At 31.3% G+C, this 27,305-nt stretch overlaps 1 protein-coding gene across 1 annotated transcript; it reads left to right on the plus strand.

The window, feature by feature from the left end:
• Positions 1 to 3,185: 3,185 nt before the first annotated feature.
• LOC129989322 (microtubule-associated proteins 1A/1B light chain 3C-like) lies at positions 3,186 to 23,579 on the plus strand. Its single transcript, XM_056097777.1, has 4 exons — positions 3,186 to 3,551; positions 7,224 to 7,279; positions 16,620 to 16,726; positions 23,396 to 23,579. Exons 1-4 carry the CDS (start codon positions 3,401 to 3,403, stop codon positions 23,553 to 23,555), a joined length of 474 nt encoding a protein of 157 aa, XP_055953752.1. The 5' UTR covers positions 3,186 to 3,400; the 3' UTR covers positions 23,556 to 23,579.
• Positions 23,580 to 27,305: the final 3,726 nt, after the last annotated feature.

Consider the following 27,305-nt stretch of genomic DNA (forward strand, 5'->3'; position numbering starts at 1 on the left):
AATATATACAGCTGCTAATAGAATGGAATCCATGATTCTTCTCTTACTAGGAATTGTCCTTGTCGTCTAACGTCGGTAAAAAAAAAAGAAGAAAATCTGTTCTCTATACTCAATTGCATATCAAGCCAAGAATAATAAAGGTGAACCATACATTGGCTACTCTTTCCCGCCTTAAGGTATACGGACACATTTAACTGACTGGACCGAGGGAATTAAGGTTAAGTCCTAAGGGTCATCACCAGCCACGGTACAACTTTTCCAGCGGGAAGAACGTCCCATCATCAGTAGGGGTAGCCGACTGCACAACATTTCTGTAACCCTCTAGGTAACTAGGACCATCCAGCATACCGGAAGCTTATCATTTTCAGATCTGAGATGCAGCCGGTTGGAATGCAATAAAGGAGAATCGTCGCAACTTTTGTTGGTCCAAATGACCGAGCACTGATTGTTAGCAGTTTGATTTAGCTCCAGTATTAAGAGACAGCTTGTCTTTAAAAAGAATATAGAAGAAAGTTGGCCCACATCTGCACCTCACTTGGAATAAAATTAGCTAAACCTCCAACTGACGGTCTCGATTTCAGTATAAATTCGTACCAAAAGCAACCACCTAACTACTAGTCTAATTTTTATTTCCTATTTTTTTTAATTCTATATAATGCTGGCTAATAGGACAATCACAGGACAAAATTTTTAACATTTTTTTTATCCGATTCACGTTTTTGAGCCATACTATGCCACTCCACGCCCTACTTTGGCTAACCACTCATGGATGTTCAGTGAGGGCCAAAAAGAATTGCTATTCGAATTATATTAAACCAAAGGTGAGATTAATAACACTTTCATTTCCCTCCCGTTGTTGTAATGAAATTAATTGATACTTTACTGATATGCACTAAACGGACCACGTTAATTTAATTTGCATCATATGAATAAAGTTTCGTAACATTTTCCCCAAAGCCTATTACTATGCCCTAAAAGTAATAATTTTTTACAATTAAAATTTAAGAGCGTAGATTATGTATTCCACTGAAATACTGTGAGATATGTCATCTGAGGGTTCCATCTAAATGGGTCATTAACTATTATACGCAACGTATTAATAATATTTGCACACATAAATTATTCGTAATTTATACTTACAATTATTACTAATATGACATTCGCTGTCTTCTATTTAACTACGCCTTCTATTTAATTAGATGATTCTCTACTCTATTATACTTTACTTACTATAAAGAAGTCATCTGATTAATAAATATGAATCACAAGTATGAATGAAACGGCAGATGTGTTAATAAATATTACCCTCATACCCATTCACTTAATTATGAGTATATATAATAAGTATGAATCACAAGTATGAATGAAACGGCAGATGTGTTAATAAATATTACCCTCATACCCATTCACTTAATTATGAGTATATATAATAAGTATGAATCATAAGTATGAATGAAACGGCAGATGTGTTAATGAATATTACCCTCATACCCATTCACTTAATTATGAGTATATATAATAAGTATGAATCACAAGTATGAATGAAACGGCAGATGTGTTAATGAATATTACCCTCATATCCATTCACTTAATTATGAGTATATAGAATAAGTATGAATCACAAGTATGAATGAAACGGCAGATGTGTTAATGAATATTACCCTCATACTCCTTCACTTAAATTAATGAGTACATATAACAATATGCTGGAATGAGATATATGCTTATTCCACTATACATATTATACATCAGATACATTTTTTCTCAAATATGTTCTAATAAAACTGATTGTTCGGAAGTGTTTTATTTGAAACATTAAAAGCGTTTATTTATTTAGTTGTTCCGACAATGGTGATTCTGTTAGCTCAGCACAAATATCAGAAGTCAAAACATTTTAAACGTTATCCAATCTCAATCTATTTTCAGCAGGAAAAAAATCTTATTCTTAATTCAATATTAAAAAATAAGTAAGAAAATGAATACTTTGTTAAAAAAAATTTAGCTAAATATAATCAGGCAACGCATTTTAATGGCATATTTAAGGTAGAAATGATTTTCTCATTTTTGCAAATGTATATCGAAGAACCTTAAAAACTGATTTTCTCGCGAAATAAATCACAAAAATATGAACTTGCTTTAATATAACAAATCCTTATTAAATCATCATATGATTCAAGAATTAGACAGAATGGAAAGAATATATCTATCGATGCTTATAATAAAAATGTGTGTGTATCGATACTTATAATGTGTGTGTGTGTGTGTGTGTGTGAATGAAATTCATCAGGTTCGGAAATGGGCACCTCGGAGCAATTTTTTTAAATTAGAATCTTAATTATTTCGAAATTAAGCGAAATTTCAGCGTTTTTTTGTAAAAAGTTCAGAAAATATTATCATGCAAAAATGATTTTTACATCAAATTATAGATAAAAAAATAATCTTTTAATGATATCAATACTTTAACCCTTTCTAGGGCCGTGGAAAGTATGCTTCCCACCAAATTTATCAATCTTTGTATGAAACTATGTAGATTGGTATAAGTTCTGACAAATTTTTTTAGTAAGTCAGAAACTTAGATGCTTGAGTTCTTTATCTCAGACAAAATGATGTGTCTTGATTTGTTACTTAATTATTAATTAACTAAATTAATTAATGAATAAAATTAAATTTATCTAATAAGCTAAATGAATCCCTTTTCTTATTCTAATTTCAAGCCTAAAAATATTTTAACATAATATGACTAAAAAAAAGTGGCCCTTTAAAGGGTTAACCTATAAATTAAATTTTCGTTTTCAATGAATTTAAAAAAATATATTTTTTAACATTTCGCACAAAATAAAAATAAAATTTATTATTTTATATTCAAGGATGACATTAAATGAAATCTGTTTCCAGGTATAATATTTGTTCTAAATTTGTAAACAACTAACCTAAAGTGATAACTATAATAATAAAATAGAAATTTGTTGACTTGCAGATGCATACGCAATGCACTAAACATGTGCATCGTTTCCAGAAAAAACAATCATCATTAGAACCACACTAGAGCAAGGCTATTTCTCTTTCAGAAAAAATTCAAATTACCCAACCTTCAGTTCGATAAACTCGGAGCTAATCAGCTGACTCGTTATTAGCAGTTGGGCGAAACTGGCGCCCTCTACTCAGTGAATAAAGGAGCCATTTTCAAATGCTTCCTGAATTCCGTTCGTTTTCTCTGTTCTTGTGGAATGAGAACATCTGCTCTGTTTGACAGCGGCGATTCGTTTCGTCTTCCGGCCTTTGCTTATTATGTGGAGGCTTTCAGCATAGAGTTTGCGTTTGCTTATTACTCCTGTGTTCCGACTTAAAGATCAATCTCAATTATCTGGTTTAAGAAAAAAACTGTGAGAAACTTTAAAAAATGTTCTCCGTACAAAGACATAGCTGCGCCTATTGCGAAAAGCCGATTGCATGGCCTAAAATAGTTAATGTTGCTCTTTTGCCACCACCAGTAAAATGCCCAAAACAGCAGCAACAACGTCGTAAGACATTCAAAGAAAGACGGTCCTTGGGTAAGTGCCTATTTTTTTATTATTATTTTAATTGCATTTGAGTGTAATTGCTGTTTTTTTCTGAAGGGTTGAAAAAAAAATGCATACAAGTAAAATAACTACTGCATCTGCATTTTCAAAACAATAAGTGTGATATAAAATTCTAATTTGAATGAATGTTGACTTTACTTGGAATTTTAAATTTTTTGAATGTCTTCTTAAATTGCATGTTTTTAAAGAAATCTTTATTTTTTTTTAACACTGTCTTCTATCTAAGCTGTCTTGTTTCAAATGCATAAATCTTTCATATTTTAAATATTTACAGCTTTTATTAAGTTTGTTAGTTTTACCTCATGAGTATTATCATTGGAGTCCTTGTAATGCACTTTTACTTCTAAATAAAAAGGCAAAAAAAATTTTTGTGTCGTATATTAAATTTAACTTAAATGCCCCTTATCTCCTAATGCCTTTTAGTATTTTTAAATTTCATTGGTTAAACTACTGATATTTCAAACATTCTTTTAATGTTTATTATTTAAACTAAACTTTCTATCGAGATAGGATTTAAACCTGCTTTATTACAAAATTATTGAAAACTTCGTGCAAATTCCTTTAGCAGTAGTCAGCATGGTGACGGGTTTATAGAAGTTATCAGCAATATATGAAATGCCGGTCATTCTATAGAATACCCAGGCATTTTTAGGCAAAGTATGAAATATGATAATTGCTAGTTTTCCTATACATTGTATATAATCTTTTTTAGTATTTGTCACTTTATAGAATGCCTTTTAGGCAAAGCAAGAAAAAGTCGTAAGGTTATTATTTAAATAATTGATAAGTTTAGAAACAAAGAGTAAACAGTATCATTTTCATCGTCTTTCTAATATGACCACAGAAGACATGAATCTTTCGATGATAGGCATGCATATACATAAGTTTTCGTTTAAACATGCATAATAAGTAGCAGAAACGGCAATCAGTTCAGTAAATATGCCATCGTCATTTTGGTTTTATTCATTATCGACTATAATCTTATCCACGTTTTCGAAATGGACTTTTTTGTATCGGAGATGGATTTCGTACTTTGCGGGTTTAGCATTTAGCACTCCATAGAATGTCTATGTAACGTTTGAAGTGTTTAATCACTCCATTTATTGTGTACCAGGTTTGCGTACCAGATACATAGGCATTCTATAAAATGCCTAGGTACTTTATAGAATACTAGATTTCATACATATAATAAAAAATAAGAAATTAATGCACTTTGTTTTAAGTTGCGAACTCGTATGCTTTTTTTTAAGATTAGAACAATATATTTCTAATTTATACGGTGACTGAATCAAAATCATTTTAAGCTAACTTTTCTCTAAAACGATGCACGATTAATTATTTTTATTGTTATGCACTAGAATAGCACCAGAGTTCGATACGTTTATGTAATGTTAAACAAAACATCTATAGAAATTCTCAATTGGGGGGAAAAAAAATTAACGTTTTCGCCTCATGTGGTATTTATGAAGATTCTTTTTTTGGCACTTGATTTTTTTTTCATAATTTCTTTTATCCGATTATAAAGTGGAAGTTTCCCAACATGTCTTTATTTAATTTATTTGTACATATTTACATGGCGAAAGTTTTAAAGAAATTACTTTGCATTTCTACGTCTGAACAATTTGAACTGTTTTATAATATATTAGACCTAAATTCGTCTCATTTTCATCCATTTCTAATCCTTACTTATTTGCAAATCGACTTGTCTTGAATAAATAAAAGCACATTGAAAAGATTTTAGAAAAGTTTGCTTCTTAATTTATTCTAACTGGTTTTTCACCTTTGCAAAACTTAAATTTCCTCCGATGCATATTTTAATGTTGTAAAACTTGGTTTTTAAAATGAGTTTTGGATAATATGAACAGGGATAAACATTAACATCGCAACAAAAATGTTTTTAATTTCCTTTAAAAAAAATTTGGGTATCTTATTTGAAATTCATTGAGTAAATCTTGCATAGAAGTGTCAACTGCTGTAGAACGACAATGAAAGCAGTTCTATACGACAGAAATCGGATTACTATTGGCACACTTTAAGCTCATCAAATTGATGTTCAATATTCCACGCATTAACGTTGAAGAAAATTTCGCAGCTACCTTATCAATTTAGGTAAATGTTTACAATTAGTAATGGACAAAGTGCACTTTCTTTGCAACTCTAAAATGTATATTATCAAAAGACAAATTCCATAAATCAGTACCGATTCCCTCCACCCAATTTATCAAATTTTTAAATTCTAAAAATTCTTGCAATGCCGCATCTAAATTTCCGAATAAAATCTATCGATATATTATATCAATAAAAATATGTAGATGTTTGAAAGATAATTGATATTCATTGACGTGTACATAGAGTGAAAGACGGGTAATGAAATTTCAGTGTCATCATGATAAATTAAACGATAATGAGAAAAGCAGATTCTTTCTTTCGATTGCAAAGATAAAACTAGGTTAGTGTGTCGGCCAATTTGGCTTTCATCGCATAGATTTCAATGTCATTCATGTAATCTGTCAAATAGGTTATTCATAAACATATTTTGACCCTAGTAAATATTTATATTTAAGCAAATCCTTTGTTGTAATGCGAAGTTTATCTTTCTGGGTCTCGAACTGATACTGATGATTACTATCTCCTCAAAAAAAAATTGATTTATTAAATAAAAGGAGGGGTCTATTCCTTTATTAGTCTACGGCGTTCTAGATACTTTGTAAATTAAAGCTACAGAAAAAATGAGTGATAACCAACTCGAGTACATGGTTGTTATCCGAAATCAACAATAAGGCTTATTTAATCGGATCATCTGGATTCCAAGTAGTCTGGAAACAAGTGATAAAAAGAATTGGTCAGCTAAAACAAGTAAAAATTGAGCAATATAATGTCTTAGTACAACTGCACCTACTAATAAAACTTCAGAATTGCTGTGAAAAGTCATGGTGACTTGTGATGTGATCACGACTTTGGAACCTCAGGGTTTCAGGTTCGAGACCAGATTCCACCGAAGAACCATCGGGACCAAACGTACTCCTGTTGGTGTGGTGCGGAAGTGTAGAGAGGTGTGCCATCTCGGGTATCGCCCTCGTCATCTGACAGATTCAAAGGGACGAGTCCGTTCCAAAATAGCCTTATTTTTGCTTTAAAACAGGACGTTAATACAATTGTACTGAACTCAAAATTGCTATCTCTTTTAAATTTTAGCTTTTAACAAAATTTAATAGTGTTCATTAAACTGGATTAATTTTACTATAGATACCTTTTCAGGATTGAAATACCCTAGAATTTAAAATTAACTTTGGTAAAACGGCTCATAAAAAGAATTTACAATTCGGATGATCCTTTTTACAAAGGAAGACTTGTAATAATACCCTATTTAAGACTTGAGTGGTTTAAATTATTTGTATTTATTTTAGAAACATATTGGATAAAGATTTGATAAATTCCTGACTTGTGTGCAATTGTTGCAGGAGCTCAATTTTTTTAAAGTATAGAATGAAATATTTATTCAATGTAAAGTGATGAAAATAAAATGTCAGTTAGTAGCCATGTTCAGAACATAATATATTTTTGAATTTGAGCATGTTTGATACCAAAATGAGTATTTTAAGAAATATGATTTACTGATTTGTCTTTTTTTTTTTTTTTTAGAAATGAGGAAGATGGAATCCGCCGAGGTCCGTTCTAAGTTTCTAAAGAAAGTACCTGTAAGTACACTTTCTGATTAAGTTAATTCCCACCAGTATGTAAAGCATTAAACTATTTGTGAAAATGCTTGGTTTTTAAAACGGTTTAGCATATTTATGATTATTAAAAATATGTAGTCTAAAAATGTCTAAGTGTCTATTTTAAAGTCTAGCTCTTTCCAATCGTTACAGTGAAAACATTTCACCCTCAGAATAAGTCGGAATGCTGTATTTAAACCGCAATACTACTATTAGGTATAAAAGAAGATATCGCCTCAAACGAGTTTAGTCTTGTATTTAATTAAGAATGCTTATGAAATCCAATGTTCTGGAATTTTATGTTCCAATTTTTTTTTTTACTTTAACTTTTTAGTGTAATCACTAAAAAAAAAAAAATTCCGAAATTTTGATGAATTTAACCTCCTGAGTTAGGCAAAATAAATTGACCTGAGTAACATAATTTCGATGGAATATGATCTACGTTTAAACTTAGCAAGTTGATTGGGCAGAATATGATATACCATCTATACTTCAAAACTGGAGATTTGTTTACAATGCTGAATGAAATGTGATTATAGAAAGTCTGCCCATCCGTCCGTATGGAAATCAAAAAATGAACTAGTTAGATGGAATTTGGAGTAGACTTAATTATTAGATAGGCTCATCTAGAACGGCTAATTATTTTAACAATATCTTGTATCCAAGTGTCGCAGATTACGGAAAATTGCGATAGAAAATTTTAAGCACACTGGCAGATAATTAATAAATAAAAATTGCAATTTGTAGCGCCCATTAATGATTCATTTTATAGAACAATGGCTAATTACATAAATTTGATTGAATAAGGGGGATTCAAAAGTCTGCTCACATTCAAAAATAGATTGAAAGATACTGCGTTTGTAGGAAGGACGAAAATGACATCGATTATTTTGCCACTTAATCTGAATCTGTTTATCAAATCGTTTACAATTTAAACCACCAAATTATGAAAATATTAAAGCCATGTGTTGTAAAAGGTAACATTGAAGAATGACACAGCGAATATTCACAAAGCATTATTCCTTACAATCAGTCGTCTAAAGAAAAAAATTTGAAATCTGCTGTCACAAATTTCTTGTTTTGAGAACCTTCATACTTCGCAATTACCAATATTTAGAAAAACAATGGTTTTTGACCACCTCAATCTCACTAGAGTTCTAAAATTTTTCTCGAGGAAAAACTTATTTCTGTTAAAAACCAGTTTAAATCGGTTTGAAACAATCGCGTGGCTCTTGGATTACGCATACGTCGATATTTAGAAAAACGAGTTTTTCATCTCAAAATCGTTCGAACTCCAAATCGTTTTTTGCCAGTTAGAAGAATTGAAAATTAAAATTTTTAAAAAATCCATTATGCCTTTCGATACCTTCCCTCTCGCACCCTTTATTTTCTACCATCGTATTTTGAGGCTTCGAAAACGCCAAACCAGAAAATGTTCTCACATGATTGAATTAACTTGCTGAATTTGTATTGATTTTCTACAATACTACCAGAAGATGTGTTCTGTGCTTCGAAATTTTGATTTCTTATCTGAGCTTCTGAATAGAAGCTGTTATTCCAGTCATTACCTTGCCTTAACGCATCGCTCCAAGAACTGCAGAACTATTGGTTTAAACCGTAAATTCTTCTAATAAAATTATTTTTCATTGGAAAAATCAGTTAAATTTCTATCCTTTCTATAAAAACAAGATCTTTTATCTTGATTTTTAAAGTTCTTCCCAACTTTTAAAATATTTTCCATGTTAAACTTCAATATTGTGTAAAGATAATGCTGTATTTGTCTATTTCCTGCCTAGAATAGTGTTGACAGCTAAATTCCAAGAGTTTATTGTGTAAAAAAAATCGTAAAGCACTTCAGAACTCAATCTTGAAGATTGCTTTTATTTGAGAAGTGGTTGCAATTCTAAAAATAACAGAAATAAAGCGAACGTTTATCTTTTTGAGATTTGTTATGGAAGCGTTAATTCCTTGCCTTTGTACTAAACGTCTTATCAAAAAATTTATCAGTCGTTTATTTTTTGGCTTTAAAAACAAATTCCCAAGTTCAAAATATTGAGTCTTGGCAGCTGTTCGATCTAAATTCATTATCCGAGATTAAAACTGGAATTTTATCGAAAGCATTAGAGCCGGTTTTCACTAGCAAATCGATTATGTAACCCAATTTTTGGAAAATAAAGAGTTTGAACTAATTACCTAAACATAGATTTTAATCTTTTCGGAGAAAAACGCGCTAGAAGTTCCTTTTCCATTGTTTGATTAGTATATATTCCACGCATTTACTGCTATTCCAAATGGGCTCATTCCTACATTGAAAAGCATAAAAATGTAACCTTTTTGTTATTTTAAGGTGAATAAAATAATAGCCAGAATCTACTCAATTATCAGAAATGAATCGACTAGCAACCATAACCAGCTAGAATGACTTTTATCCTATTTGTATAATCACACAAATGTATATTTAAAACAGATTACTCGTTTCGTATAATTAAACGTGTAATAAGCTGTCACTTTCTTACAATAAGTGGATTTCTCAATGAGATTTGAATGTTATCATTACATTCACAAATCTCCTTAACCAGCTCGACAGCTGAAGTATCATCCTGTTGTAGCTTTCACAATTTTTTGTATTTGTATTCACGGTACACCAACAAAATTTTTATTTAAGCGTTCTACTCTTTCACACTTTATAGCTAGCCTGAATAAAATATGTAATTTGGTTTGCTTATTTGGATGTTTGATTTTTGCAAGATTAAATTATTGGTAAAAGCGTCTATTAACATAATCGCTCTGGGTGCAGCAGTTACTCGTGTTATCTTTTACCAATTACTCCTCACACATTCATCATGTTTGACGCAACATAGAATTAATGGTACAACAAACGAATTTAGTGGACTCTACAAAACCATTTCAAACATTGAAATTTGAATAATTTTTGCTTATCCTTTTGTCAACTTGTTTTATGCTTTGTCTATTCGGTGCAAATTTTGCAATCGATTGGAAACGCTCATTATCGATAGATGGCGCCATAACAAATACTCATTAGGATGTTAATTTAAAATAGATTATAACTTCGCACACATAAGATTAAACAGAAGGCGGAAAGTTATATAAAAATCATATTATACATTCTTAGAGAAATTTTATACTTAATTCTATTTAAGGCCCATATATATTTAAAACTCCATACAGATTGTCCTGAGAATTTGATTGCATATGAATTTTAAAATTTCACGATAAGACTTCCGCAATCGACAAAATCTGAGTTTTCGAGTATCAATCATATAGTTTTGAAACGCTCTTCAGAAACTGCTAGTTATGAAAATCAATAAATTATTATTCAGATATAAAACTTATCTGTATTTATATAAATTTGTTATTACTATTATTGAAGAGAAATGTATAGTATGTAATTACTCGAGTTGATTGTTCTTCAAAATAGTTTAGCAGTTTGAATGCGCCAGTTTTTTTCGAGTTAAATATTTACAGGCTTTGATAGAAATGGCTTCACAGAAACAAGCTTTTTCGATCTCTAAGTATTGCCTCGTATTAGCAGCAGCTGCATTATTTTTTAAATAGGATCCATCTGTCTCCACATATCTAGGATTCCTTTCCTATAATAACGGAGTTTTCTCAAAATAAGACTTAGATTGACAGAATCGATTTCCTTTTGCAATATTTGAATTCTCTGGAAATTTCTTTGTAGGTGCCGCCGTATCCCACCTGGAGATGTCAAATTTCTTGCATTTACTTTGTCGAAATTAGTTGAACAAATTTTGTTTGATACTCTACAATCCCGTATCTGCTTATATTTTTTTTATTTATTTTTGAAGTATTGAATTTCTTCTTGGAATTTCCTGATTAATATGCGCGATAAATTTTACTTTGAATAAATGATCTGTCGATAAACATCTTCAACCATTCAAATGATTTGGTGCTTCATTCGTGCATCATATTTTTAAATTGATAATTTGAAGTTTTTTGGCAAAATGGTTAGTATAAAAACTTTTAGTATCTTACCGTTTCCAGTGACGTATCAAGGGAAGGAGAGAATTTTTTTAAAAGTTGCTTTTGACTTTAAGTTTTAAAAAATCTCCTTTCATCTTTCCTCTCGCTCTTATTTTGACGAATTAAACTTATCTTAACGCATGAGCAAAAACGCGGGGGAGCTTAGAATCCATTAGCAAACAATAGATATGGAAGTCTTGGGAGATGCTGTGGAAGTAAAGAAAAAAAGAAAAAAAACCTGCTTATGTCAAAGCCAAATTTAATGGGAGTAAAAGAATAAAACCATACTCTGGATGGTATTATACTTGTTAAATCATTAGTGACAACTAAGGGTGGGAAAAAAAAAATCGTCTTTCCTGGACGCCACTTATTCTCACCTTGCGACTGATACTTGTAGGAATTAAAATGCATTTCGAAATATTTAATAGATAATTAAAAGGATGAATAGTAAGATTGGTACCTTGTTCTTTTGACTCTAGTGCCTTTGCAACTTTTGCTTTAGTTCATAACACAAACACCCGGGAGTAAATATTTTTATTCCATTGTATTGTTTCCAATTCGAGTATCAGCTTTGAATCAGGGACCTGACGTTTTTGAGAACATACATGAACTAGGACGCACTTCATAAGACATGTTATGTTCTATATGCGTGGTCTACATTTCATTAAAAATGAGAAGTTACAACTTGAGTCTCATTTTATTTACTGCCTAATTAGATGATATCGTCTATCTTGCAAATATATTGCCGTTTTGAACCTTATGAATTAGGATCTTGCTTAACCCTTCAAAGGGCAATTTTTTTTAGTCGTTATGTTAAAATATTTTTAGGCTTGAAATTAGAATAAGAAAAGGGATTCATTTAGCTTATTAGATAAATTTAATTAATTTGGTTAATAATTAAGTAACAAATCGGGACACATTTTGTGCGAGATAAAGAACTAAAGCATCTAAGTTTGTCTTTCTAAAAAAAATTTGTCGGAACTTATGCCAACCTACATAATTTCATACAAATATTGATAAATTTGGTGGAAAGCATACTTCCCATGGCCCTAGAAAATGTTAAAATTGGCATTTTTAAACTTAAAAATATGGCAATTCGATGCATGTACAACGTACGAGAAAATCGGTTAAGTACACTGTCATGTTTTCTAGCAATTATACCTTAAATCGCAGTGTTCCTAAAACCTGTGCTATAGGCACTATTAAACTCCAACAGAATTTATCGGCGTATAAATAGTTAGTTTAAATTTGCAAGTAAAAAAAATCTATATAATTAAGGCCAATCCCAAAGCCGTAATTTTTGTTCTAAATTTTCCAGTCTTTATAATCGATAAAAAATGGCTCTTAAAGGACGGGAAAACTCTAACAGCATTTATTTCCTCCCAGGATTTCTCGTTGGAATTTTATTGCGAAAGAAATTTCTTGTGTAGTACTGTTTACCGGTGCAGTGATTATCAAGCTCTTTCGAACCAAAAATTTATTCGCGATCCCAAAACATTAAGAATTTTCGTTTTCATGATAAATAAAAATCAAGTCGTCATAATTAAATTTGATTTAGCATAGATTTTCGCTAATGAAAGGATTGTAAAGAGAAATTATCCTAAGAAACTAGCGTTTTTTCCGTTTAATTCGAACGATTTTTTTTTTCTTAATAAGCATTTAAAAACTTTTATATGCTTTATTCTTCATGTATATTTGAATGATGATCGTAGTTCTCCAGACAGAAAGTGAACACATTTTGAAGTGCATTTTTGAATCGGGGTTCCTTATTTTATTAGAGATGGAGTGAACAAAACAGCATTAAAACTCGTGTTTGAACCTGAATGTTGAGAGGAAAAAAAGTTGAATTAATAGGAACTAACATTTTAAACTTGTGCTGCATTGCTTGGTTTCTGATTACAAGGAACTATATAAATATTGAAACTAGAATAATCTCCCCCAAACTTTCTCGCCATTCTCTAATAGTTGTCGTTCCTACCCCACATAACTGTGGACTTTGTGTAAGGCTATGAACATTTTATATGGCATTGGCGAACAATAGTAAAGAAATGTCGATCTTTGGCGAGAATTTAGCATTTTTGTTGAATCCGTCGTGTGACCTTTACTGATTAATCCCTGGCATCGAATTCGGATACATTTTTCAACTGATTGAGCCCAAAATTGAACAAGGAAATATAATTGCATTAAAAAATCATTTATATCTTTAAGTCGTTGTGTTTTTGAATTATCGCTTTTATGTACTTGTGAAAGTAAAGATCAGCACAGATGGGCCAACTTCTCGACGGATTCAGTTCCAAATGTGATAGGATTTTAAATCTCTGTACCAAATTTCGTTCACTACCACGAGAATTTAACAGGGATCTGTCCAAATATACCAACCATCTTTTACTCGAAATTTGATTTGTATGCATCAAATTGCGTCCATTTAGGTGAAAGCGTTTGAGTTATGTTCATAGATCAACCAACAGAGATAATATCAGAAATGTGTTTTTCGAAATCGGAAACAAAAATGTATCTTGACAACTGCAGCACTTCCTTTATTTCGTATGCAAGAAAGTAAAGCATAATGAATTAACATCGCTAAACTTAAACCACGATTTTTTTTGTTCACCATCTAAAACATGGGTAACTGAAGACATCAAAAGTAAACCCCTCCTCCCATGTTAAACAAACCGATCAGTCATCTCCTATTGTTACGGTAACATTTCAACAGAAACCACAATGTTATCATTCACGCGCTCTTCAGCGTGAAGAGCTTTGCTGTATTTTCAATGTCGCACTTCGATAACAGTTACGAGAAAAAAGTATTTGGGTTTTCTGTTTTGACGATTATCAGCACGATCCAGACGTAATGGTGGGAAACTGAGCACATTGTTTTCTAAAATGGGGCTGAATTACTTAAATATCTCGTAGATAATGTTCTGATTGTTGAGTCAAAATTGAAATCTTTTTTAGAAATGGTTGCTTCTGCACCATGAAGATAACGGATGGTATTTTCCAAAAAAATGGCGGAATCTGGAAATTTAAGTTTTTAATGACTTTTTTATGTATCGACTGTGGGAATTTCGAGTGTCACTTTTGACTCAAATTTATCAAACTAGCTGAAATGCGAGGCACCGTTAGTAATAAAATTTTCATTCTTTTTACTAATAAAAAAAAGTAACCTATTTAAATTATTAAATATCCAACACCATTAAAATATTTTTATACTTCATATTTAGCAAAATTTGAAGTTTGGATAAATGTGTATTATAGAAGAAAAAAAATAGTTGATATCAAATTAAGTATTAAGTTACTTTCTCGTAAGAGATGTTTAACCTCTATGTAATATTTAAAATTAGCAGTCGTCAAAATTTTAATTTTGTAGACCTCATTTTAATTAAAATGAGGTTATCTTTTGCAAAAAGTATTTTTTCGAAGAATTCCAAATACAAATAAAATAACCTCAAAAAATTAATGCAGAAAGCTAATTTTTTCATAACTTATTAAATATGTATCATTCTTCAAAAAAATTAACTTAAATATTCCGAGCGGAAATTTTAATGTTTACATTATGAAATAAGAAAGCAATCATTTTCAATAATTTTCAATTTATCTTGACATTTAAAAGCATTTAATCAAATTTTGAATCCACTTTTAAACAGGAAAGTTAAAAACAATTTTCAAATTGACTTTTTTAACTATCAGTAAAATAAAATTATACAATACTCAAATATCCCTTTTTTCTATATTTTAGCAATTTTAAATCTGGTTTACGACTCAAATCTTGGTCATTGCCATGTTTGCTAATTCAATAAAAGCATAGTTTTTGATTAATTCCGTATTTTCACTAACTTCCCCTTATTTGTAGGGGGTGGGGGCAAAAATTGTTCAATAGCCTACATATCTGTGGGAAACGGAACTGTTCAAATGTGGAATTAAGCATCTTGAGCAGCTTAAACATTTATGATTGTATAAAAGTATTCCTCGTTTATATGCAATATTTAAGTAATCGCTCGTTATCTGTAAATACTGTAAAACTAAATGAGCGTTATTGAAGGAGGTGAGAATCCGACAAATTATATTTGGCAAAATGTTTTAATATCATAAAATATCAAATTTCAAATTCTGCAAGTTTCCAAAATATAAATAAAATATCTTTTTAATTTATTTGCCTTCAGACCCCTAGTCCATAGACCATCAGTAGCAACTGCCCAGTCAGAAATTCGCCACTAAGACTAATGGCATTTTAGTTACGTAGATTAGTTACTCAATTTACAGGACTTTCTAATTTCGTCCTGTAAATTGAGGCTTGCAGCAACGTGAATTCTTCATTCGATTGCTTGGAATAGAAAAATCTGTGGATTCAAAACGTCATACATGCGAGATGGGATTTAATTTGCAATTTTTTATTTAAACGGATGATTTTATCATATTAAAGTTTCAATACTATTTACAATGGAAGTTTGATATCTTATTTTTAAGTTCGGTAACTGATTCCGACCACTGATTGTATTCAGAAATTTACAAGATTTTAGTAAATATTTAACACTTCGCTGCATACCTATCAAATTGCTACTTTCTTTTTCTTGTTAATAATTAATAGCTCTTAAGACTTTCCTAGCGGTTTTAAATATATTTTAGAATAGAATTGTTATGAAAGAATTTTGAAAAATTTTCTATGTTTTGTGTTCTTATTAACATAATTTCCCATGGTAAAAAAAAAATGAAATTTATAGCATCGAGTATTGAGAGGTTAACACTTCTCAAATTATCAAAATCATCATTAAAGATTTCTTCTATTTCATTCCGTTTCAAATTCTAAATTTTTATTTTTGATCTGAATAAAGCGTATCTTGATATATTGTGAAGTTAAGATGCACGTATTATCGATAAATTGCCACCTTTCTGAAAAATTCGAGTTATTGAATCTACAGTAAAATCTTCTAGATGTAACCTAAATCTGACTTCAAATCAAAGTGGATATAAAGCATTGGATTACATTCGTAAAATTTATTTACAAACTTCCTGCATTTCTATTTTTATCTTGTTTTATCATTATCATAAACTGACTCCATTTTATCAAGAGTTTCTTTGAATCTCAAATCGGAAATTCCTTGCAAAGCGTCATCGCACGAACTTTTTAAAAATAAACATCTTGTACAAATTATAGAAAAGAAATTCGTTTACGTAGTTTAATTCTGTCTCTTTGCCTTTGAAGATGCAGTGTTCTAAAATATTTCGAATCCAAAGCAATAAAAATGGAAAATATAAATTTTAATTTTTCTTGCTATTAATCCTGTTTATTTGTCTAATTGTCTACAATTTTTCTCTCTAGGTCATCGTCGAAAAGTCCGACAGAGAAAAGGTTCTTCCATATCTCGACCGCGTCAAGTTCCTAGTTCCTTTGGACATGACCATGTCCCAGTTTGTCGGCATAGTCAGGTAAGCGCATTCCTTGTATTAGTGCAAAATGAAACGGAAATTTAAATCGTCGAACATTTTATTTTTCATTTATCAAATCTATCCTGCATCTATTGTCATAAAATGCATTGTTTCTAAGGTATTTTTCTAATGCTTTAAAATTCTCAAATATATACGGTGAATCTACCCTAATCTGCCAAACGAAAGAGGTTAATGGAAAAGCCCATATAAGTCATAAAACACTATGGCAACTTAATCTTATTTCTTCATTGTATCACCAGTTTCAAGTTATGGCGCATAAAGTGATACTATTAATCGGGAACAATCCCAATTTAAAAAGTTTGATTGCATTACACTTAAAATACTTATTTTGGAAGATCAGAAAAATCCTATACGTCGACACAATTTTCACCAGGATACCTGAATTGAAGAGTTGCAATCGCCGAAATACGTGCATATTTTAAATGTAAATTTGACGAACTTTTTAAAATTGTGTAGCACCAGAACTGTAATGCATCGCCGAATGGGATGACAGATCTCTACCTTAAGCGAACATTCTGGCAACGCTGACACCGGAAATAGAGTTCCCTTGCTTGCATGTGAGGAACCCATGTTTACTTAAAGAATGCAATTTTTATAGAATTGGCTAATTAAAATTTCTTTTAAAATTATTACTTGACTAATACCTATAATTGGGATTTTTCTCTATTTGTTGCATATTCATTTTATCCGCCTTAACTTGGGAAAGCTAAGAAAAGGATAGATTTGCCATTGTATTCCACATGGGCTCTTTTATGGTCTTTCGTTTAACAGATGAAATTACTCATTTTGTCTATTAAATTGTCTTTTACACTTGGCAGTACTACAGTCGAAGTTCTACTTCATACACAAAAATTTTTACTCTCAACCTAAACCAGTTTTGATCAACTCTGTCAACTCGGACATCTTAAGTTTTTATGAAAATTCAGAAAAATCGAATCTTCGATTCTTGATCCTGGATTATAGCTAAAAACTTTGCTTGGGCCAGATTCCTTAATTTAAATTGAAACTGCTAATTAGAACATTTCCACAAGAGGTTTATGGATCTTGATTCACTCCCCCCCCCTCCTCCCAACGGAAGTCGTTGCATGCATATTTTAAGAATTTCAAAATCTTGGGGGTTTTTTTGCGTTGATCATATTCTTTAACCTTCTGCACTCAGAAAAGTAATTCGATGCAAAATTCACCCAATACCAGCACTTGTTTCTGTAGGTATTTTTGACAGTAAAAATTGAAAAAATAAATAAAATGTCAATGATGCACCGTCTTGAATGGTGACCTCGAGTCACCTCTCGTGGGAAAAGGGTAAATATTGTCAAGCAAAAACAATTTTTAAACTTAAAGCGTTTGAATCATTTTAAACATTCTCTTAAGGGTGCAAAAAAGAGAACACGAGTTGGAAGCGATATTTCCAATCATAACTTCCTAAATGGGATTTCTGATTGATCTGGAAGGATAAACTAATTGTTTTGTAAGTTAAGTGAAATGCATATTTCGAAAAAAATGGTTTTACATATTTCTTGGATCAACGTACACAGTAAAAAAACCACTGTTGGGAAAATTTAATGTGATCTGTTTCTTTCCTTCGGATTTCTTGTGTTTCGGTAATATTTTAAGCTTTGTCGTTAAGCGATAGAAGCCGAGAGAATAATTCCGTATTTGTAAATTTGGCTTGAGAAATCAATTGTTGGAAAAAAATGCATTTTTTAACAGTATTTCCAAGTTCAAAGTCACGAAGTCAAGACAGATATTACAGTATATTTGAAAGATGAGTATTGAAACGCTGAATCAAAATGGGAGTGCAAAGTATATAGAAACTTACTGCGGTGAGATCTAAACTTCTCGGGCAAAAATTGGCTAGGAAGGACAGCAGACATTATTAGTCAACTTTCTCGTATTTCTTGTCTACATATTTTAAATACAAATCTGCTCATTTCTATTCCCCACTATATGTATATTAGACTTATTCCCCATGATGCAACTCGAAACTCTATCGATTCCAAGTTAATGCCATTGTATAACTTAGCAATTAACATAACCGAAAATCAGATGGACAGAAATGTCTCGATTAAAACTTCTCCTAGATTATTAATGCTATAACACACGTTTAATTTCCAATATTGGCGAATATCACTGGAAATGCATTGAATTCAAATTACTTGTAATCTGGTGGGTAAAATGTAATAAGTGAGGTGTTAGTTTTTAACAATTACTAATATAAATTTCGATATAAGAATTTATCAAATAAAAAAAATAAAATTTGAGATTGCCGTACTTGACAATTTTAGCATGCCCTTTTTAACTGATTTAGATAATATTTAGTTATTGAAGACATTCTTTTGACTCTTAGCTACAGTAAACTTGGCTAAAAATAAATCTTGTTTAAAGTAATAGCACTAATATATAGGTAATGAGGTTACATTACGATCCCATTTACTGTTTGCCATTAGACTTCGGCATTAATCTCGTTTATGCTACATGGTTTGCTGCTTGGGAATTTTCAACCTTTTCCATTTTGATTACTAATGAATTGACATTCAATTCGAACATAAAATGACGTTTGGAGCTGCAGTGGCTTGGACTTCTGAATCCATAAGTTCTAAATTCAATACTGGATTCTAACAGATCCGTCTTGTATATGGATCAGATACTTTAAATTTATCGTCAGGAAATGTTTTCCCTTTAGAATGATGCAGAAGTTTGGAGAAGAGATACAGTCTATCAAAGTATTGGGACACACAAGATCAGATTTTTATCATTTTACTTAAATGTACAAATAAAACTAAAAGGAAGAAATATTTCGATATATACAAATCATAATTCAAACAAAACTCCCATATTAATGCAATTATGTTTATAATTGAAAATCAAGTAAAAAAACTTTCTCAAAAATGTATTAAGGCACTTCCCAATAAATTTAGAAAAACAGTGCAAACTTAAGTTAATATCTTGACGGACCGCCATTGCTTATAATGACCTCTCGTAATCTATTTGACATAGATTGACCCTATTTTTTGCGAAATGATCCATCGATTTTGGCCCACTCTTCACCAAAAGGTTTCTTAAATTCTGCTTATTAAAAATTCGATGTTCATGCAGTTTTGTGGCAAATAATCCCATTCATGCTCAATAGGATTAAGGTCTGGACTTTATGCAGAAGTCTTAATAATAGGACAGTCATAGATGACCCATAACTTGCAAATATCAGCAGTAGGTTTCGGGTACAATTTAAAATTATCTTGGTGCAATTTAAAATGTCTTGAAATTCCGAGCTTGTTCACTTTGCTTTAAATTTCATTTGAGAATGTCAAGATAGGCATATTTATTCATTGCACCATCAATAAAATGCATGTCCCAGGCGCCAGTGCTTGCCATATAACCTTAGATTATTAGATTACCATCTCCATTTTTGATAGTATTCCGTAAATTTTTGACATGAATTGCTGTATTTGGTTTCAGCCAAACTGTTTGCTTGACATCTGATCAGAAGATGTTATATTTGCTTTCATCAACAATAATTGCATTTTTTTGAAATTATGTTGGCTGCTTTACGTACATATTAACAAATGTCAGCCTAGCTTGTTAATTTGTTTTGCTGATCTAGGGCTTTCTTTGAGGTACTCTGCTGTGATATTTTTCTGATAGTTTCAAGATTTACAGATTTTTCAAAATTAATTTTACATTGCAGAATCAATCTTATTGCAATATTTTTCGATTAAAGTGAATTTGTTTCACAATCCACCTCTCCACATTAAATGTCCTTGGAAGCTCAGATCTTTGCTTATTTTCAACACTATTTGTTTTCTTAAACATATGAATAATGTTAAAAACAGCAGACCTACTAAATTTTAATGTATATTCTATACAGCGAACTGATTTTCCATTTTTCTAATGATTATTACAAGATTTCAACCGATATATCTTTGTTTCTAGCCATTTTTTTCTGTAAGTAATCTTATCTGTTGAAATTTTTATGTTTAAAATTATAGTCTAAAAATATTATTAGCAGTAAATTGAATTCTATTGATGAGCTATATATTTGTTGAACTTCTCATTTCAAAAGTGTCCCAATACTTTTTAGACTCCTATTTGCCTTTGAATTTTATTTGAAAAGCCAGATAAACTTGTATTTCTAAAATAACAATTTTCCTTACAAATTGTACACCAAATGCTAAAATATTTCTTGATTCATTTTATTTTAATGTGATAAACAATTTTATAAATGGATTTGCTGTTATTCATGCCATGTATTCCAATACTTTTTTTGAGTGACTGTACACTGACTTGGATGTCATCCGAGTCTGAATAGCGAAATCCATCGCAAAATAACCGTTGTTCTACTTTAAAAGGAGACTTTAAAACAAATAAAATTGAATCCGGTGAAGCAATATCTAAATTTCATGGAAACCGATTAACCTGTTTGATCTAAAGATGACAATTTAATTTCTCCTGTAAATAGCAAAGTAAAGCTGCAACGCCAGTGTAGGGAAACAAAATATGCAATCTCTTCAATCTTCTGATGATGACTTGCAATATTCCTGTAAACTTCCTTGTTGGAACAAAATCACGTGCTTGAAGGGTTAGTGATCTACGGATTAGGAAAATCGGAAAATTTACTCGATCTCTGCAGCAGCTGCTACCGAGTTTTCTCTGAATGACTCATACCACAGGTGATTTGAAATTGCCAAGAAAGATTTGTCACTTGCTTTTCTTTGCCATTAGTATGAGTTGCAGATGGTTGAAAAACTAATATTTGGGGTTTTATTCTCCCGCCCTAACGTATCGTCATCAGTGACGTTCTCTAAATTATTTTGGGAAAAATGATTCGCTGGTTTGAATCAACAGCTTTGTTGGTACACGTGCACAGCTAAATTATAACAAGGTTCCGCTCCTCTTTAACGTTTATCTCACGTGAAGGTCGTGTTTGTTCAGGTAAGATTCGGTTGAAGTCTTGTTTACTTACTCGAATTTCTGCTATAGCTTACCGACGATGACCTCGTTCTAATGCTTTCCCACTGCTAATTTCAGAAAAGAATGTGACGCAACTGTTATGTGAATGTTGTTCAATATTTGTTTTCCGTAACGTCCGAACTTCGTGCATGTACGTCAATATAACTGCTGATCAAAGTCGGTGAAATTGGATACGGAGCATAGAATACCAATTTCCACTATTCGTTCGAATTTGATACACTAATTTGATCTTTAATTGACATCAGCTAATGGCATAGTTAAATGAAACTGGGTAGTTGGTAGATTTATGCCGTCTTTACCTGATATTTTCAATATTTTTTTGGAATTTTTTTGTTAATGGGGGAACAAACAAAAACAACACGTATAATGAATGAAAAAACATATGCATTTAAAATGAGAATTTCTAAGAGTTTTAAAAAAAATTAAGGCCACGGTGGCGTGCTGATAAGGTCTTACCTTCGAGACAGGATTCCAATAAAGATCCGGAATCTAAGCGTGTCCGATGCCCATTAAATCCATCGGAGCTAAATGTCATCTCACTGGTATGCCAGCTCGTGTGCTGTCCTCTTTATTTGCTTTTCAAAATTAAGAGATCCCAAAATAATCGTATTGTTTCTTTAAAATGGGATATTAATATAATTAAATTTAACGAAATTAAAAAAAAAGTTAAGGGACGAAAATGCCATACGCTTCATAGGTTTGCAAAATTATCTTAAATATTATATCGAAAGGAAGATTAATTTAATAGCGATTTTATTGATTTTAAGTTGTCTATCCAAAACAAGTCTCTAAATTTGATCAAATAGCGCATCTGATAAGAGGTTTGGGAAATTGGAACATCAGTAAATTTAAAAAATTTGAATAAGTTCTTAACTTCAGGAGGGAAAATTAAACTTAATTATTAGATTGTTAAAAGATGTCTTGACTGTGAAGATTGTTCCTGATATTAAGTAATCTTAATGTTCCGGTAATCAGCGTATTCTTTTCTTTAAATATTCTTTATTAATATCAAACTTATTAACATATCCTAAAGTAAATGTTTTTCCTAAGAAATATATATCCTAAAGAAAATATTTTTCAATTTTTAAAGGCCAGCGGCTTTTAAGAATATATTTAGTTTTACCATTCATTTTTTCCTCATAACATTTTTCACTTTTTTATCGAGGGGAATTCAGTTTTTCAATGCTATTCTTTAATATCATTTGGTACAATTTTTTTTAATGTATTTTCTTACTCTAATTCTTTCCAATACTTTAACCACGCGTCTGGCGCAGTTCAGCCAAGGTTGGCTCTTTGCGCCATTAAAACTCTCAGCCAACTAACTTAACGTCTGAGGGTCTATTTTGATATGTTTGGTTAATATTTAATTTTTAGTTTCGGAATAATCATGTTTTTCAACATAAAACTCAATGTTCCGACTTTCTACCCTTTTCCACTACACCTTACCCAATGCAAACATGAGTGTTTTGAACCGTTAGCCCAATAGCTTAAAGCAATGACATTGCTGTTGTGCATTTTTTTCCTTGTTGTGGTGCAAGAAATCTTGGTCCAGATTTAATGTGATTTTTAGTTTATTTCTAAATGAATTAAGCACAGCAAGTTATAGCACTAATGTCTCGCCGTCTGCTTAATTCATATTCTTCTGATCATGTGTTGTAATGAAATTGTTTTCCTTTGCAGAACTCGTCTGAAGCTGAAACCCACCCAGACTTTCTACTTGATGCTAAATAATCGCAGCGTGGCCACCATGTCGCGGTACATGGGTGACATCTATGACGAATACAAAGACGAGGATGGCTTTCTCTATTGTACATACGCCGCTCAGGAGATGTATGGATAGCACGTCCCTATCTTCACAATATAGGTAACATTGCATCCTAAACATTTATATTTTTATACGAAAGGCAATGTATCCTAATTCAAATTTTTCAAGATCATGCGTTTAAATAAGAAATAGTCCTTTAGACTGATAACGGGTAATTCGGATATCTATTTGCAGCTCGCATAGTGTGCGATTAAACATTCATCGTGCCTGCATTTCATTGAATGGCTAAGAAATGTTTCCAATCATGCAATATCTTATGATAATAAGTATATTATAAAATACTCTGTGAATTTTTCCACTGCATTTTCTGTATGTATCTTAATAGTTCCAAAATCGGAAAACATGCCTCCAGAATTTGTTGATGAATTCAAATTCTAACCATGTTATTTGCCTTATATGCGTCAGAACGTACTTTCTGGATATAAATGGGTTTTGTAACAGTCCTTTTTTAATGAGAAATTTCCAGCTGTACTTTAAATATTTTAATTCCATTCCAGTTTAGTCAAAGATGGCTTTTGTGTCATAAAATACAAACTCAATCCCAGTTGCACTTTCTGTTCATAGTTAAATTTCGATTCGCGCCTCATGAGTTTGAATCTTTTAAAATATGTACTTATCTACAAGTCTTTGTTTCCAAAGATTCCAAATTATGACGCTTTTGTTTTACTCTAGAATTTGACTAACTTTTATTCAGAGCAAATCTCGCCTCTAGAATAATTTAAAATGCTTACATTTACGCATCTCCGTCTTATAATTTCTTAAACTCTTTGCCAACTTTTAAAATAGAAAAGCTCCACTAGATACAAAACCAGAGGTGATTTTGTGGCTGAACTGTTGTGAGATCGAGATCAAAACAGAGCAGATGTACATACGAATCAAATCCATATTAGATCCATCGAGGATCAAATGTCCTTCTGTTGGTGTGGTGTGCAATTTTGCAACAAGGTTACCTCTTATGTAGCCACTGTTCACAAGCGTGATATCCTTCAAAAATAGGCCTAATATTGCTTCAAAATGGGCAAACTAAATTAATCTTCATATTATGTAATTGTAAAGGACGTTCGTCTTAAGAATTTGGACATTTTTAACAATTCTAACATTCTGCTTTTAACGTATTACTTACATTTCTTTGTAATGTTTTTCAGCTAAATCTTCCAGAGAAAAGAATAAGATATCAATACGTGGATGCCATTAAGCTATTCGCAAAATATAGCATTTACTTTCTCGTATGCGTTGCATAGAGAAAGTATAATAATCGTCGAAAAATTTGAATTCGAGATTTTGATAAATCTCCATGTTTTAGGCTTCCCTGCGTTCTAAAAAACACATTTTTAGGCACTCCAAAAGTGCTTCGAGTTGAATGGCTGGAATTTGGTATGCAGTCGTTACCAAATTTTCAGATTTCTAACAATTTGAGTAAAATTTGTTCAGAGGAAGTCCGGCTGTTCGAGTATCTCCACACGATAATTACAAAACGAGAAGAGCTAGACACATAAAATTCGGTGTACAGATCTAACATCTATTGTGTATATATCTGTTAAATTTTAAACTAAATCCAATTAAAGGTTGACTGTCTGTCTGCTTTCAGATATGTAAACACGATAATTCAGCATAATGAGTTGAACATGTAGTTTTGTCTCACATTTTTGTTTCAATTAGTTGAGGAAAACGCGTCTAAAATATAAATTCGATCTTTACATACTGTTAAGATGTATCGGGGATTAATCGCCAAAAATAACACGATAGATTCCGGTAAAATGTTAAATTCGTTTTAAAAGTTGATATTTTCTAATAATTGTATACGCCAATACAGTGCAAGGCGTTCTTTGGCATGACGAGTTTATAAGAGTGTGCGAGAAAGTTTTAAGGAGACCACTTCCGCTAGATAATATCTGTAGCTTTTGTTAAATAAACTGGTAAAGAACTAGATAATATCTTCGTATATTTTTTAATCTCTTGCTTTTAGTTTAACACAATATTAATTCAACATTGATTTTTATGGATACAAATTATTCCCTTTAGCCACAGTACTTAAAAGTAAATGGGTGATTTATTAGCTATATACATCTACAATAAACTAAATATACAGCCTGAAAGACTAAAGTATCTTTTTTTTCCCCTTCAGAGAAAAAGATGGAAATAGGTTCTCTTGAGAAATGAGCTGTTCCTAGCCAAGAGATTCTCCAGATGAAATGGCTCATTCCCAAAGAGACGGCACGCTCGATGAAGCGATCCGTTTTATACTCCTCTGTAAATCTGACATGTATATATTTTATACTGCTGTGATATTTTCCTCTTTAACCCCATTAATCTAAAATAAAAGGTTTATGGTTTATTTATACTAGTTTGTGTTCAATTTATTTTCTCTCAGTACAATGCAGTTAACACAATTTTCTTACAACAACACAATCTTCTTGAGTTTTTCTCAAACCTAACGTTTCTCTAAATTTATTTCATTAATATCTAAAATACTTGCTCGTGCTACTGTGATACGTTCTATATCACAATACTTTTGTTTGTAGTGAAACAAACAAAAAAAAAATGCTCCTGAATTGACACAAATCAATAAATATTTTTAATGTCTTTGAAATAATTTTATCATGTAAAATGGAATATTTTTTATAACCTGTACAATGAATGACAACTTGTCTCAGCTTTTTCAAACTCTTGTCTAGATAATTTACTTCTTAAAGCATGACATTAATGAAACTGTAATTAAAATGTGTATTTATAGAAATATCGTTAACATTTCAAATTCTTCTATTGTAAAAATTTGTGAGATCGTATTTAAATACAATTGTTTCCAAATTTTTAAAAGGTGCGATTTTTTTCTTTTCAGAAACGAATAGTACATATTTTTTCAAAGTTGTATAGACCAAAAAGGAAATTTTGCAAAAAATATTTATTAAAAATAGTAAATGTTCCCACAAATGACTAAAATCCAGCTTCGAAATTAAGACACTCGCACCCTGAATTTAGAGTACTATTCATAGAGCAACGAGCATTCCTGTTGAGGTGTCCGGGTCTGAGGTACTACATTGAAATGTAGCTTTAGGCAAAGTCGCAGATTGTAGCAACAAATGACTCAACGGATCTAGCGGGTGAAAAAACTTATACTTTTTTCGCACACTGAATTTTGTTTTGTCAATCGACAAGACTCGCTTGTCTGCATATTGCGCTGTTCTGTATTTTTTCCCAAGTGGCTTGAAGATTTCAAAACAACGCCGCATTTCTGCAAATTGTGGAAAAGCACTTGTACATTAAAGATCTTGTTGCGACTTAGTTTGGAAGCTTCTGTTGTATTAATCTTAACCTGATAGTTTATGTTACTGCAAAAAGTAATGCGTATTTTGTTTTTGGATATGCTTTATACTATTTTATTTCGAATTGCCATCAAAACGTATTGGATCCTGTTTGGAATTTTCAAAATGGCAATTTTATTTGAATAAACATATGGAGACTTTGGAGCTAATAAATACTAAACAAAATGTGTAGTATTCCGTCAAGTGATTAATTCGTTTTCATTCGTAAGTGGAATAATCTGCGCTTGATTGTCCATTTGCGCTACACACGGAATAATACGATCGCGTCATTAATCACCGGTCGAATTATACTTGAGAATGGAAGGAAAAAAAAAAATTATTTTTTAAAGTAGATGGGTTGGTCATTCCCCCCCCCCCACCAAAAAACATTTGCTTGCAAATAAAAAAGAATATGTATTAAATTTAAACACGAAAATACGATTTTATAAAAGATTATCTGAGA

This window comes from Argiope bruennichi, chromosome 10 (genome assembly GCF_947563725.1).
Source record: "Argiope bruennichi chromosome 10, qqArgBrue1.1, whole genome shotgun sequence".
Taxonomy (NCBI): Eukaryota; Metazoa; Arthropoda; class Arachnida; order Araneae; family Araneidae; genus Argiope; species Argiope bruennichi.

Coding starts and splice junctions, on each gene's coding strand:
- LOC129989322 (XM_056097777.1), top strand. CDS start 3,401: ATGTTCTCCGTACAAAGACATAGCTGCGCCTATTGCGAAAAGCCGATT. Junction 3,552..7,223: donor CAAAGAAAGACGGTCCTTGG/GTAAGTGCCTAT, acceptor TTTTTTTTTTAG/AAATGAGGAAGATGGAATCC. Junction 7,280..16,619: donor AGTTTCTAAAGAAAGTACCT/GTAAGTACACTT, acceptor TTTTCTCTCTAG/GTCATCGTCGAAAAGTCCGA.